We start from the raw sequence: 12731 nt of genomic DNA, 5'->3' as shown, positions 1-12731 counted from the left end.
TTGCTGAGTGGCCTTTGCGGGGCCCAGCTCCTCCTAACAGCGCTGGTAACACGGTGTCCCATGGAAGTCCTGCCCCCGCTCCACACAGACATATTTCCGTAGTATTTAGGTCAGGTTTTAAGTTTGCACCCTTGGCAGAACGCACTGGAGGAGCCAAGACCTGAGACCCTGATCCCATCTTGCCGGATAAAGCAGAGATCACCTCAGCCTGCACTTTCTCCAAGTTGCACTAACAGCTCGCCCTGGAAAACATTCTAAAAATCAAAAAAGAAAAAAAAATAAGAAAAAAAACCCAACAAACAACAAGAACAAAAAATAAGTATACAGACCACAGCTGGGGAAAAGTGCTGTGTAATTTGGGCCAGTGCTACTGACCTGACTCCTGAAAAACCCATCAGCTAGGCACGACTGGAGAGTTCCTGGCTACTACACAGCGTCCCGCATCCTAGGAGAGTGCTTCTCTGCTGAGCCTGCTGCAAAGGATACTGATAAATCCCTCTGGACTCGCAGAGCATCCCACACAGGGCTTCACTACATAAAGGCTCAAGTGCAGGGCAAGGGCAACTACTGAAATATCCGCTTTTTCCTGTGGTCGTGGGCAGAGGCGTCCTGACCCTCTTCTGGACTTAAGGGAGGATTTTCTCCACCAGGGCTGCACCACAGCAACCGGGCTGAAGAGAATTTCCAGCAGCGCCTAGCTCTGACTCGGGCTTGCTTATTATAAATCAAATGGAGAGACTCTAAGCAGATTAAGAGAGAATCCTGCCTGTGCTCTCACCTCTGGGAGCAACCTCAGGAGGGAGCTGAGCCCGCAGCTGGACAACAGGAGGCGCTGAGGCTTTGCACAACCCCCGGCTCCCCTCCCCTCCCCTCCCGGGCCTCGGGCATCCCAGCCGGGGCGGCCCGGGGGCGGGCGGCCGGAGAGCGGCTTTGCCGGCTCCACGTTTGCTCCGCCCGGTGAAACGCCTTCGTGGTTTGTAGCAGCACCCGATGAGCGTGGCCGGCTCTGTGCCTGCCCTTTTTTCCAGGTACGGAGTGACCCAGCGTGGGCTGCCCGGCGTCCTGTCGGGTGTTGCTCCCGCGGGGTTGGGCTCTGGAAAGCGAGGCAGCACCGCCCCGAGGTCACCCAGCGGGGGGGTACTGCCAGCGGGGTCGCTGGGGCAGCTGCAGTCCTGCCAGCATCCCTACATGCGGCTGTGCTCTAGGGGGGAACCGCACTCCACAGACCTCAAATATTGAAATGATCAAACCACCACCGAAGGTTCTCTGTTTTCAGACATATACAGTGCTTCCATTAGGAAAAGAGGGAGGGTGCATACATGAAGACCGCAATTTTAATATTTCTTAGATATTCCACTGGGGTTTGTCCCAGTTTCCATGGGTGTAGTTTGACCATTTGAGAAACCAGGGGTCTAGCCAGTGCTTTTACATATTTTATTTCCTGCAAGACATATTTTCATATGTTGTTCTTCTCTGCTGATTCCAGAGTTTTGTCTGTTTCGAAGATTTGACTCAATTCTGTTGCCAGAATTAAAAATAAAAAAAATAAAAATAAAAAAAATAAAAATAAAAAAAATAAAAGAGAGAGAAGAACAAAGAAAGGGGTAATAGAAAATGCATTTAGAGAACAAGTTAAAACATATTTGTAGAGGCAGAGAGATGCTACATCTCATCATTTGGATCCTATGTCTCTATAAGAAACTTTAAAATCCTGTTTGTAAGGGTGACATTTCCACAGATCACTCGAGAACAAGTTACTGTGGAAGCAGCTGCGTCCATGCTGAACAATAAACACATCAAGATGAAATTAAGACTCATATGTGTATTACAGTTTGTGTGGTATAATGTGCAAGCCTTTTTCAAAATCCCAAGAAGCTTTATTTCTCCGTCAAAATCCCACTATTCAAACAGTTTTTTGGGTTCGGAAGGGGGAAGGCTTGTTAGTTGCTGGTTGGTGATGTAGATTTTTTTTGGTTTTGACTTTTTGGTTTTTGTTTTCTGCTATGAGGTGATAAAAGTTCTAGTAGCTATATGGGAACGAACTCACAAGGGATAGGATAAAGAAACCCAAGAAAAGTCCGTGGTGTTGACATAGGCTCGAAGAGCCGGACAGGGCAGAAAATGTTTGATCCCTCTGCAAAGACTGAGAGATTCTCTCCATAATAATAAAAAGCTTTGTCCAATGTCAGTTTGTTTTATCGGTGTTTTTTACCTTTTACCAACCTGTGTAGAAGCCTCCTCCCCTGTTCGTTGTGAGAAATCAGGTCAATAAGCAAGAAGTTGGAAATGAGGTACCCACTACCTATTATTGCTGCTCCTGGGCATCTGGCAGGAGATTCTTTCTCTGGGAAGAGAAAGCTTCCAAATGAGCCTTCTGGGCTGAAGGCTTTCCACAGTAAAGATATAAAATGGTTCTAGTGACTCACCTGATGTTTGCCAAGTGGAGGTTAATATCAATGGATCCGCATTCAGGCCTCTGTCCGTATTTATTTGGAACCTGTAGTATTATGTCTCAGCACTGTGACTCACATGGTTTCTGAACATAAGGCACCCGATATAAAAACAATATCATTATCACCATCTACACAGGACAGCACCCCGTTTGAAGGGCTAGTTTAGCCCGGAGGAAGAAGCGGGTAGGGTGGGGGGAGGGCTGGGAGGGCTCTGGGGAGCTGGGAGCCGAGCCCCCTGCTCGCAGCCCGGAGCGCCTAATCCGATCCCCTGCCCCGAGAGCGATGGGAACGCGGGGTGCCGCGGCAGGGCCTGGAGGTACCTGCGAGGTAACCAACTGTGAAGTGAGGAGCGGGAGAGTGGGGGAACCTGTGGACTTCAGGACTCGGGACTTTGAAGCACGTCCCGGCCATCAAGTTAAAGGAGCATCTACCGGCCTTTAGTAAATATTGCCTCTAATCTCAGGGCTTTAAGGCTGGATGGCCTTTTGCGTTCTCTTCAAATAGAGGGGGCTGCCCTTCCTTCATCTACCTCATTTCATTTCCCCCTATCCCTCCTAGCATTTGTCCTGTCCACCTGAAAGGGTGGTCGTGCCCGTCCCCCGTCCCATCCCGTCCCGCCCCCCGCCCCCCTCTGTCCCCCTCTCCCACCTCTGTCTCTCCTTCTTTCCCCACAAGCTTAAACCAATTACGCAGCTTTGCAAATAAAGTGCCGCCCCGGGGGGAGTTGCAGGCGAGGGGGACTGCCTTGTTTGCAGGTGCATCTCCGGCTTTGTAGGTGCGAACGCCTTTGTGCGGCGGACAAATGGGGAGAGGAGGAGGAGGAGGTGGGTACTTCTGCGACGTAAGATCCACATCAGCTCAACTCCACTCACATCCCAGCCGCACTTCCTCACTTTCTCAACTGTCTCGCCCCACACCGCTCCCTGCCTCCTTTTTGGCTGGTTATAGAGCAGAATTCAGCACCCCCCGCCCCTCCTGAGAGCTGGCTTCCTGCTAGGTCGGGCTTTCGGGCTCTTTTCCTACTGCCCGTCGCTCGCTTGCAAGAAGGCTGGATGGTTACACCGGGCAGGTTGGCTCCATAATGTTAGGGACTGTGAAAATGGAAGGGCATGAAACCAGCGACTGGAACAGCTACTACGCCGACACTCAGGAGGTGAGTAAATCCCAGGGTCTGTCTTCGCTGCTGCCCCTGTGCAGGGGAGGGGAGGACCTGGGGGTGGCTAGGGGTCTGGAGGGGGCAGCAATCGGAGGAATCGGTTTGCAGCCCAGATCCTGCCAACGCAAACGTACCTCCCCCTCCCTCCGGCGCCGAAACTGGCTAGGCTTCCCCAAGGAAAACACAGTTTCCAGGAGCCCTGGAGGCGTTTGGGGAAGACACGGGGCGGCTGCGAGCCCGCCAGGAGGGCCGGGGGGCCGGGGGTAGCCCTTGATCTCATCTAAGAGGCGTAATCTTCTCTCGCGGCGCGCACAAAAGCACCCCGTAAACTCTTGGCTCGGGGCAGAGCACTCGCCGCGCCGCCGGCACCCGGCTCCTTCCCGGCAGATGGCAGGGGCCGAGAGACACGGACGCCAGCGCGTCCTGGTCGTGGACAGCGCCTTCCCCGAGCTTCTCGGCGGGACCTCCGGCCTCTGTACTCGCCATCACCGGGCCCTCACCTGTTAAAGCCGGGGGAAAGGGAAGGAGGGGGGAAAGCAGCCGTTTGTCTGTACTTTGCGGACGGGCTGCCTGCGGCGTGCGCTGCTGCCGCGGGCCGGCTGGCGGCGCTGCCGGGAGCCGGGCCGGGAGGGGGCCCGCACCCCGACCCGCCGCCCCCCACCCGGTGGGGACCCGCTGCGGACCGCGGCACCCCAGAGGCGCTTCCGCCCCCCGAGCCCGTTTGACAGCGCCGTGCATATGGAAGAGGAGAACCGGCCCAAGCGCCCACAACTGCGGCGGAGGAGAGGGCCACGGCAGAGCCCGGAGCCTTCCCCCTGCGCGCCTCGGCCCTGTGGGGCCTGGGGTCCGCGCTGTGCCTCTGAGGCTCTGCAGCGGGGGTCCCGGGAGAAGGCAGCGCCCGGCAGCACGGCCAGCGGCACCGCGGATTCCCGCTCGGGAAGGAGGCGTTTTGAGGAAGTGCGGCAGCGAGGCAGGCACCTGGGTGTGCGCACCCGGGCATTGCATCAGCGTACCCGGACACACGGCTCCACAGTCCCCACGCCTCGTCCCGCACCCGGAGCTGGCTGGCACACGCGCCCATAGGGCCACGCGGACAGAAGCAGATACGTGTCACCCGGCTGGCATCTCCTTTAATAAAGGAAAGTCGGCTAAGGGCAAATAAGGGTCATCCTAATTATGTGCCGTTTCCAGAGTCATTTTTCCTCGCTATGTGCATTGTCCACAAACATAGTTAAGCAAACTTTGCTTTTGATATTTTTTTAAACTTCAATCTTTTCTCATCTCTTGCCATTTAATTTGAATAACTGCATGGCTGCAACGTGGGAAACCCAGCCGTGTTCTACCATCTCATATAATTAATTTGATCCTCTAAATTAAAAGTGCCTTTATAAGTTCGTGAAATTTGTGGGGATCAGAAATTAGTTTTTTATATTTAACCGTTGCTTAAATCTCCTTTTCTTAGTCATATTAGCTGTAGCTCGAGAAAACTGGGAACGTCTTTCTCTCTCCTGTTAAATCAGATGCTCTAGTGGAAAGCACAATTTCAGACTCTCCAGCTCTGCTTCTTTTAAGAGTTGTATTATGTGCTAGGGTGCTACAATTTTTTTCCACGTCGTGCAATTCTAGAAAATCTCATAGAGAAAAAGTTCAGGCTTTTCATACTTTGGGAAAGTTTTGGGTTGATTGGTTCGTTGTTTGATGTTTGGGGTTTTTTTGTTTTTACTTTAATTTAAAGGCTGTTTTGATGCAAAATGTAGACAAGGGGGAAGCTTTCCACAGATAAAATAGGCCAACAAGAACTGTTTTATTTGGGTGAGGGTTTTTTAAATTATTTTGCCACCAGACATTATTGCATCTTGTATGTTTCTTAGAAAAGAAATTTAAATTATTGCGGGAAGGCAGAGATGCGTGAGATTTTTCTAAGAAAATACAAGCAGTCTTTCTCCTCGGCGCAAACATTGTACGCCCACCAATTTCAATACTCTGATGAATTTAACTATTTAACTAGAGAGACAGGACACAAAAACAACAAAATACGGGAATGCACCGGAGAGAACACGTCCTCCCGGGGCAGCCTGAGCGCGCAGCCGGCTCCGGGAAGGTGTGGAGCACCTCAGGGAAGACGGTCGGTCCGGGCATCCCGCTGATCCCGGCGCAGCCCGCGCAAGCTGCGACACGCCGGTAAACCGGGAGAGCGTCCGGAGAGAGAACCCCGGCTCCGTGTCTATTTATAAATGCATATAAATAGGAAATAGACCTTTTCGTGGAAACAGCTGCCTTTCCGTGCGGCTTTGGGGAAGATTTTTCCCTGGTGTCGCGGGGAAGCGGCCGGCGTCCCGCAGCAGGACGTTTGCACGGCTGGCTGGGCCAGGCGGGCGGATCCGGCCCCTACGGGGTCCTGCCACACCTCTCTCCTCTCTAACTCCGTCTCTTTGTCTCGCTGCCCTAGGCCTATTCCTCGGTGCCCGTGAGCAACATGAACTCGGGGCTGGGCTCCATGAACACCATGAACACCTACATGACCATGAACACCATGACGACGAGTGGCAACATGACCTCCAGCTCCTTCAACATGTCCTACGCCAACACAGGGCTGGGGGCTGGGCTGAGTCCCGGTGCTGTGGCCGGTATGCCGGCAGGCTCGGCGGGGCCCGTGAACGGCATGCCAGCCGGCGTGGCCGCCATGGGCACGGCGCTGAGCCCCGGTGGCATCAACGCCATGTCCGCCCAGCCTGCCCCCATGAATGGGCTGAGCCCCTACGGCGGCATGAACCCCTGCATGAGCCCCATGGCCTACACCCAGTCCAACCTCGGCAGGACACGGGACGCTAAGTCCTTCAAGCGGACCTACCCCCACGCCAAGCCGCCCTACTCCTACATCTCCCTCATCACCATGGCCATCCAGCAGGCACCCAGCAAGATGCTGACGCTGAGTGAGATCTACCAGTGGATCATGGACCTTTTCCCCTACTACCGACAGAACCAGCAGCGCTGGCAGAACAGCATCCGCCACTCGCTCTCCTTCAATGACTGCTTCGTCAAGGTGGCCCGCTCTCCCGACAAGCCCGGCAAGGGCTCCTATTGGACCCTGCACCCCGACTCTGGCAACATGTTTGAAAACGGCTGTTACCTCCGCCGGCAAAAGCGCTTCAAGTGCGAGAAGCCGGCGAACAGTAAAGCCACTCAGGAGGGCAGGAAAGATCAGGCCGGGGCCTCTAGTTCAAGCTCCAACTCCCCCCTGCACAGAGGCCACAACAAACCTGCGCAGCTGGACACGGCCACCTCTCTCTCCAGCTCCAACCCGTCCACCAGCCCCCAGTCTATGGACCACAGTGGATCAAGCACGGAGCTAAAGACCTCGGCCTCGGCCGCCTCTTCCACCATCAGCTCTGTACCCACCTTGGCCTCCGTCCCACACCCCCCTCACTCATTAGCCCACGAACCCCAGCTCCACCTCAAGGGTGATCCCCACTACTCCTTCAACCACCCGTTTTCCATCAACAACCTCATGTCCTCCTCAGAGCAGCAGCACAAGCTGGACTTCAAAGCCTACGAGCAGGCACTGCAATATTCCTCTTACGGGGCCAGCATCCCCGGCGGGCTGCCCCTGGGCAGCGCCTCCATGGCTGGCCGGAGCAGCATCGAGCCCTCGGCCCTAGAGCCCTCCTATTACCAAGGTGTGTATTCCAGACCCGTTCTAAACACCTCCTAGCTGTGCAACCCCCGCCGCCGGGGCCGAGACCCCTCCTCCCTTTCCTGGCTTCTCTCCCCGCTTTCCCTAAGACAGACCAAGGTGTTTCTGCACGCTGCGTGCAAAGGACTGTTACTTTTTAATTGTCTCGCAACGCGTTGTGTGTTGTTACGATCCACCACGACCTCCTGCAAAGCCGGCCGCGTCCCGCTTGTACATACTCCCTCCATGCCCCGCCGCCCAGCCCCTCTCCCCGGAGACCTCCCCAGCCTATGCAGGGTGTTATTAAAAAGAAGAAAAAAATGTTGAGCTTGTAAACTACTTGTTTGTGCTTTCCGCCCCCTCGTCTCCCTCCCCTATGTGTTCTATACTCTCATGTAAGTTTACAGGTATGTGGCAATACTTTAACAATACGGAGATGAAGAAGCGAGTAGACATTTAAGACTTTTTTTTTTTTTTAATTAAAAAGGCTTTGAAGGACAATACTGCTGTGAAGTAGCAAAACACTAAGAGAATCTCTAAGCAACAAGAGAACTATTTACTTTCTCGGACCATCCTTTTGATACTTGCAAAATAAACCTTCGGCTACTACAACCCGCATAAAACCCAGATGCTGCGGGCCGGATCCTGCACTCCCGAGGGGACCAACTGGAGCTTTGGAGTGCAGGATGCGACCCTTGTCTTTTACCAAGTGTTTTCCAAGTGTTTTGGGATGTAATATAAAGTTACAAGAGGTCACAGCCAGTTGGATTTTTTTCCTTCCCATCTGTTACTGAAGATTCTAGTTCATCAGGAACTCTCATCAACATGTGGATGACATACTTATTTAATTTGTCTTCATTGTGTACCAGCTAGAACTGTGTATCTATAACCAGGTTATTTCCCCCCTCCCCTAGGAAACATTGACTACTACACTGATGCAAGGAAAAGAGGACAACTCTGTCTCTCCCCCCTTTTCAAACTTGTCTAATATTTTTTTTTTTGTGGCCGTTTAATTATCGCCATCGTTAGCTTATTTCATCCAGTGTTATTGCACTTTCCACAGTTTTACACGGTATTAGCATAGCCAGACGGGTTTTGTTATTATTCCTGTTCGCTGTTTCAATGTTCTTAATTTATTGCATGGTTTATATTGTTTTCTTTCTTTACAGCTGGAAATTGCTTTAAAATGACCGTAAAAAAATAATTACACGTGAATTTAAGAAATTTTGTTAATTTTATAAATGTGATTGTAATTGAAAAAAATATTTTGATTTAAAACGATAACTGAGAATTTAATGCGTGAAGTATGTTTTTGATCATTTGCAGTTAAGGACTTTAAATAAATCAAATGTTATCAATGAAATACTTCTGCGATTTTCTTACAAAATTTCTGGGGCGGGTTATGGAGGACGGAGCCATGTGCAAGAAAATCAAAACGTAGTGCCTAAGCGTGGATGTGAAGAGGAGAGATTTGTACGGCCAGGCTTGTGCAGAGGAAAGGCGGGGGACGCTCCCGCAGGGTGTGCTTGCGGGGCGCTGCGATGCTACCGGCCTGTGAGGCTGAGTGTGGGGTAATGTCCTTTATTTTATATTTTTCCCCCTAATTCACGGTGTTGGGATATGTTGAGGGGTGGCAGGAAAAAGCCGCCCGAGGCGATGTAAGCTCCTGGGTGTTCTGAGGCCAGGGCTGCCGGGGCGGCTGCAGCCACACTCGGCGCTTCCCCGTCAGATGGGACAACGCCCGCGGGGAGCATCACCAGGGTGGCTCCGGGCCGCTGGAAAGGCCCGGATCCCGCTTCGGAGCTCTGCCTCGGAACCATCCGTGGGAACGATACCAGCAGCCGCGCTGGGAGCTCTGGTCCCCAGCAATAGACTTTGTCGGGGGAGGGGAGTTTAAGCGTGAACGGATTTCGCTGTGCCGAGTCCTGTTCGTGCACGGCCGCCAGATAAAAAGAACTGTGTAATTCTCGTAATTATCACATAATTGCCCCCTGACGGGTTAGAGACAGCGGCGACAAGATAAATTAAGGTTCGATTTAGAAAAGAAAAGCCAAGCCAGGGTCCCAGAAATCTTACCACATTCCTCCAGCACTACTACCCAGCTAAAAACGGGTGGAAAAAAGAAAGTCTTGGGAGAGTCCCTCTGCTTTGCAAGTGGGGCCGGATCAGCGGTGATCCGGATCGGGGATGAGCGCACGGCTTTCCTGGCGACACGGAGCTGTCTCCAGCGTCGTGCTGTGCCGTGCGCTTGGTCGGGCGGGCATTTACCGCAGGTCCCCCTCGGCTGCCGCATGCGAGTCCTGCAGCTGGGGGGAGAGGGCTCTGTTCCCGTCACCGTGTGCGGCCGGTTAGCCCATGGCCCGACTGTGTGGCACCTTTGCCTTTGAGTGTCCCGAAATGGCAAACATCAACAGGCCCCCCGCAGGCAGGGGCAGCTCGGGGCTGCTCGGCACCGAGTCTGGGCAGGCGGATCCTATTTAAAGCCCCGCTTCTTCTGCCAAAAGGAACTTCGTGAGAATCGAGACAGGATAAAGCCAATTTTCAGCAGGACTTCACTTGTCTCCCGCAGACTAGTCTATAGAGAATATGCCATTGCAGAGTGGAAACATTGATTTAATGCCTTGGGCTTATACACGGAAAATATCAATCGACTGACAGCGATAAGGCAGCAAGTTTCACATATCAGCTGAGGAGCACAGACCGTGTGTAATGGAAATATTTGGGGCGTGGGTAATAAAAGGGTTTAAGCGGACCGACGCGGCTCCAAACCTCTCAGAGATAAGGAGCGGAGTCTGTCACGGATGCAGCGTGTGCCCTTTCGCCACTCGCCATCAAGATTATATTCCTCCCCTTTCTTCTCGTAGGGAAATGCTGTCTGCGGTGGGCAACGAGCCGCTGACAAGACAGGGATGCAGCTCATGTTAAAAACGCGTGTCCCCGGAGCAAAGCAGGCAGCATTCCGCGATCAGTTTAAGACATGGAAATCCACAGCAGGGTGAAGAGTCCCGTTTTACGTTCCTCTCCTAGCTGCCGTGCTGCTGCTGCTTTAATCCTGTGCACAGGGAACCCCGAGCCAGAGTGCAAAAATAAGCTGAAAATGGGCTCCACAAGAAGAGGGTGCGTCCCCCCCGCCCCGCAGTGTGTAGAGAGGAGTTTGCGAGCATCTCCTTCCAGCCGGACCGGTCGCTCTGTGCTAGAAGGGAAGGAGCTGGCGGGAGCGGGGCTTTTGCCCCTGTCAGAGATGGTGTCTCAGCCCCGCGTCCGGGACAGAGGCAAAGCTGGAGCCCGCCAGGCTTCAGGTTCCAGGCTCCGACGGACACCTCAGTTTATAGGGGGAACTTCGTCTTTTCCTGCTCGGCAATTACCTCCGACCGGCCACGTGCGAGGGAGAGAAAACAGCCCATTTAGCGTCATTAAATACAAGCGGGGAGTAAACCGGGGCGGCGGGGGATCTCTGTAAAGATTTACGCGGAGTTTGGGCGGTGAGGAGGCCCACGGCCCGGGACGAGGGGGAGATGTTGGGTGTGCCGGCAGGGCAGGTGCTGTCGAGGCGACGCGGCGGAGACCCTGCAGCCGGGGGCGAGGGGACGCGGAAAGGTCCCCTGGTGCAGCGGAGCCCTGCTCTGCCCCGGGGTCCCACAGTCCTGCACCCGCCGGCAAGAGGGCGCGGTGCCCCTGCGCCCCCCATCCGTGACACCTCCTCGGAGCACCTGCGAGCAGCACCTGCCCTTGGCAGAAGGGAAGAGTCGGTGGAATAAAAGCAACTTCAGCCTCCCAAGTCAAGCGGGAGAAATAAAATCACAAGTAACCGCTGGGTTGTTTTCTGAGTGCGAATGGACAACACTGACATCTACATCGGCAAACAATCGGAGGATACACATTGTTTGGAAGGAATAATTTTAAATGTTCGGGACTACTAAAAGACGAGAAAGAAAAAAAAACTACCGGACAGTTTTATATTTGAATCCTATTAGTGTCAATAAAACATGAGTAAATCGTGAAAGAACGGCGCGAGAAAACATTTCAGACATTGGCATAGCTTCAAAAATTGTTTTGAAATGTGTTGAGTAGGTATTTTGTATTGGTCCGTCAGTATAAACACAAAGTAAATTAATTCCCTTGCTGTAACGCCAACTGGTCTTTAGAAGAGCATTTGCCTCGCTTTTTTACAGAAATAACGTAGATAAAACACCTGATTGCGATAACAATGCACTTTGTATGGTTTCTTTCCTGTTTTGATGAAACGGAATCTAGGCATATATGTGTGAGCATATGTGATTAATCACTCTGAAAAGAACATTTTAAAATCAGAGCCTTAATAAATAAATAGATTTCGTGTGCGTTTTCGTGCTAAATTTAATTCGTGAAGAAGCAAATTATCCTCATATAAACACGGGGTATAAAGTTCTCTCAGGAGGAATATAGATGCATATATTGTATATATTAACATACATATAATTAATATGTATTTCTTTCCAGGGGAGGCAAGTGGAAATATACATAATACACAATGACCAGGCAAAAGTCACACCACAATAGTGCACAGAGTATGACCGGAGTAAAGAATGTACACGTAAGTCTCCGCAAAACTCCCACGCTGCAATATTGCTTAGGAAATATAGGAGAATGGTTAATAGCTAAAATCAAAATGCAATTAGTTTGATTATTTACATGTCAAGGGTCGTGCAGCAAAATGGCTCTTTTCTTCTTCTTGATGCTAAGCCAGCCTTCTGAGCTCCTAGCAAAGGTAGACTAATAATATTTTTGAAATATTTTGTACATTTTCTGCAATCTGTAGTTTCGAAAGGTCTGTTTCAGCAGTAGAAAATAATTGGGGAAGAGAAGAGTGGAAAAGGGGAGGCGATAAGAAGAAAACCTGCCTTTGTTTCCTCTGGTTATTTTCTAATAATTATTCTGACCATTGTGACAAAGTAGCAGTTAAGGATAGATTAGTGTAAATAACGTCGCATTTCGCTTGCAAACCTTACAACTTTCTGGCCCAAGCCTTGCCATGGTGTTTGTTTCTCCCCTTCACCTCAAACAGAAACCCATTGAGACTTCAGATCTTTGAACTTTGGACAGATCAAACTGCCAGCGCTCACCTTTGTCTCCAGTCATTAAGGTTTAAGGCATATGTAACCTCACGGCAGAATCCATTTGTCTTTACAAGGGAAAAAGGATGCGATGCCCTCTCTTTCTCCCCCCCGTAAAACTCCTACATTTAGTTGAATTCATAGAAAGGATCATTTTCCCGAATGGCGCCTCTGCTGCGGTAGCATTGCTCGAATGGGTTTTGCTCAGGCGAGTTACTTTAGGGGAAGTTCGTCGTTGTTTTGATATTATTATTGTACAGTTGGTAATCTAATTTTTTTCCCATGAAATATTCCTACACCTGCTCGTTATTCTATGAGTGAACTACCAGCAGACAGGGTGGTGGTATTATTATTGT

The 12731-nt window shown here is 51.6% G+C and overlaps 1 protein-coding gene and 1 long non-coding RNA gene across 4 annotated transcripts; one reads left to right on the top strand and one right to left on the bottom strand.

The window, feature by feature from the left end:
• Nucleotides 1-2190: 2190 nt before the first annotated feature.
• LOC106628066 (uncharacterized) lies at nucleotides 2191-3183 on the bottom strand. Of its 2 annotated transcripts, none has more exons than XR_001331289.2 (3): nucleotides 3102-3183; nucleotides 2427-2536; nucleotides 2191-2344 (listed from the first exon to the last, which is right to left on the bottom strand). It is a non-coding gene; the product is annotated as an uncharacterized LOC106628066 (long non-coding RNA). The 2 variants fall into 2 exon arrangements; XR_015772991.1 differs by lacking the exon at nucleotides 3102-3183 and adding an exon at nucleotides 2774-2991.
• Nucleotides 3184-3261: 78 nt separating this feature from the next.
• FOXA1 (forkhead box A1) lies at nucleotides 3262-11818 on the top strand. Of its 2 annotated transcripts, none has more exons than XM_088058205.1 (3): nucleotides 3262-3606; nucleotides 6059-7286; nucleotides 11762-11818. In XM_088058205.1, the coding sequence occupies exons 1-3, from the start codon at nucleotides 3535-3537 to the stop codon at nucleotides 11794-11796; spliced, it is 1335 nt and encodes a 444-aa protein (XP_087914331.1). In that variant the 5' UTR covers nucleotides 3262-3534; the 3' UTR covers nucleotides 11797-11818. The 2 variants fall into 2 exon arrangements, with proteins under 2 accessions (XP_087914331.1, XP_087914330.1); XM_088058204.1 differs by lacking the exon at nucleotides 11762-11818 and adding an exon at nucleotides 7770-8645.
• The last annotated feature ends 913 nt before the right edge of the window (nucleotides 11819-12731 follow it).

This window comes from Pseudopodoces humilis, chromosome 7 (assembly GCF_049639895.1).
Source record: "Pseudopodoces humilis isolate 2021_Gansu_Grassland_sample_001 chromosome 7, ASM4963989v1, whole genome shotgun sequence".
Classification (NCBI taxonomy): Eukaryota; Metazoa; Chordata; class Aves; order Passeriformes; family Paridae; genus Pseudopodoces; species Pseudopodoces humilis.
This window is presented reverse-complemented; position numbering and strand designations above follow the sequence as displayed.

Excerpts from the sequence above, each read along its gene's own strand:
- FOXA1 (XM_088058204.1), top strand. The coding sequence starts at position 3,535 with ATGTTAGGGACTGTGAAAATGGAAGGGCATGAAACCAGCGACTGGAAC. Across the intron at positions 3,607-6,058 it reads ACTACGCCGACACTCAGGAG|GCCTATTCCTCGGTGCCCGT; the intron begins GTGAGTAAATCC and ends TCGCTGCCCTAG. Across the intron at positions 7,287-7,769 it reads AGAGCCCTCCTATTACCAAG|GCTTTGAAGGACAATACTGC; the intron begins GTGTGTATTCCA and ends TTAATTAAAAAG.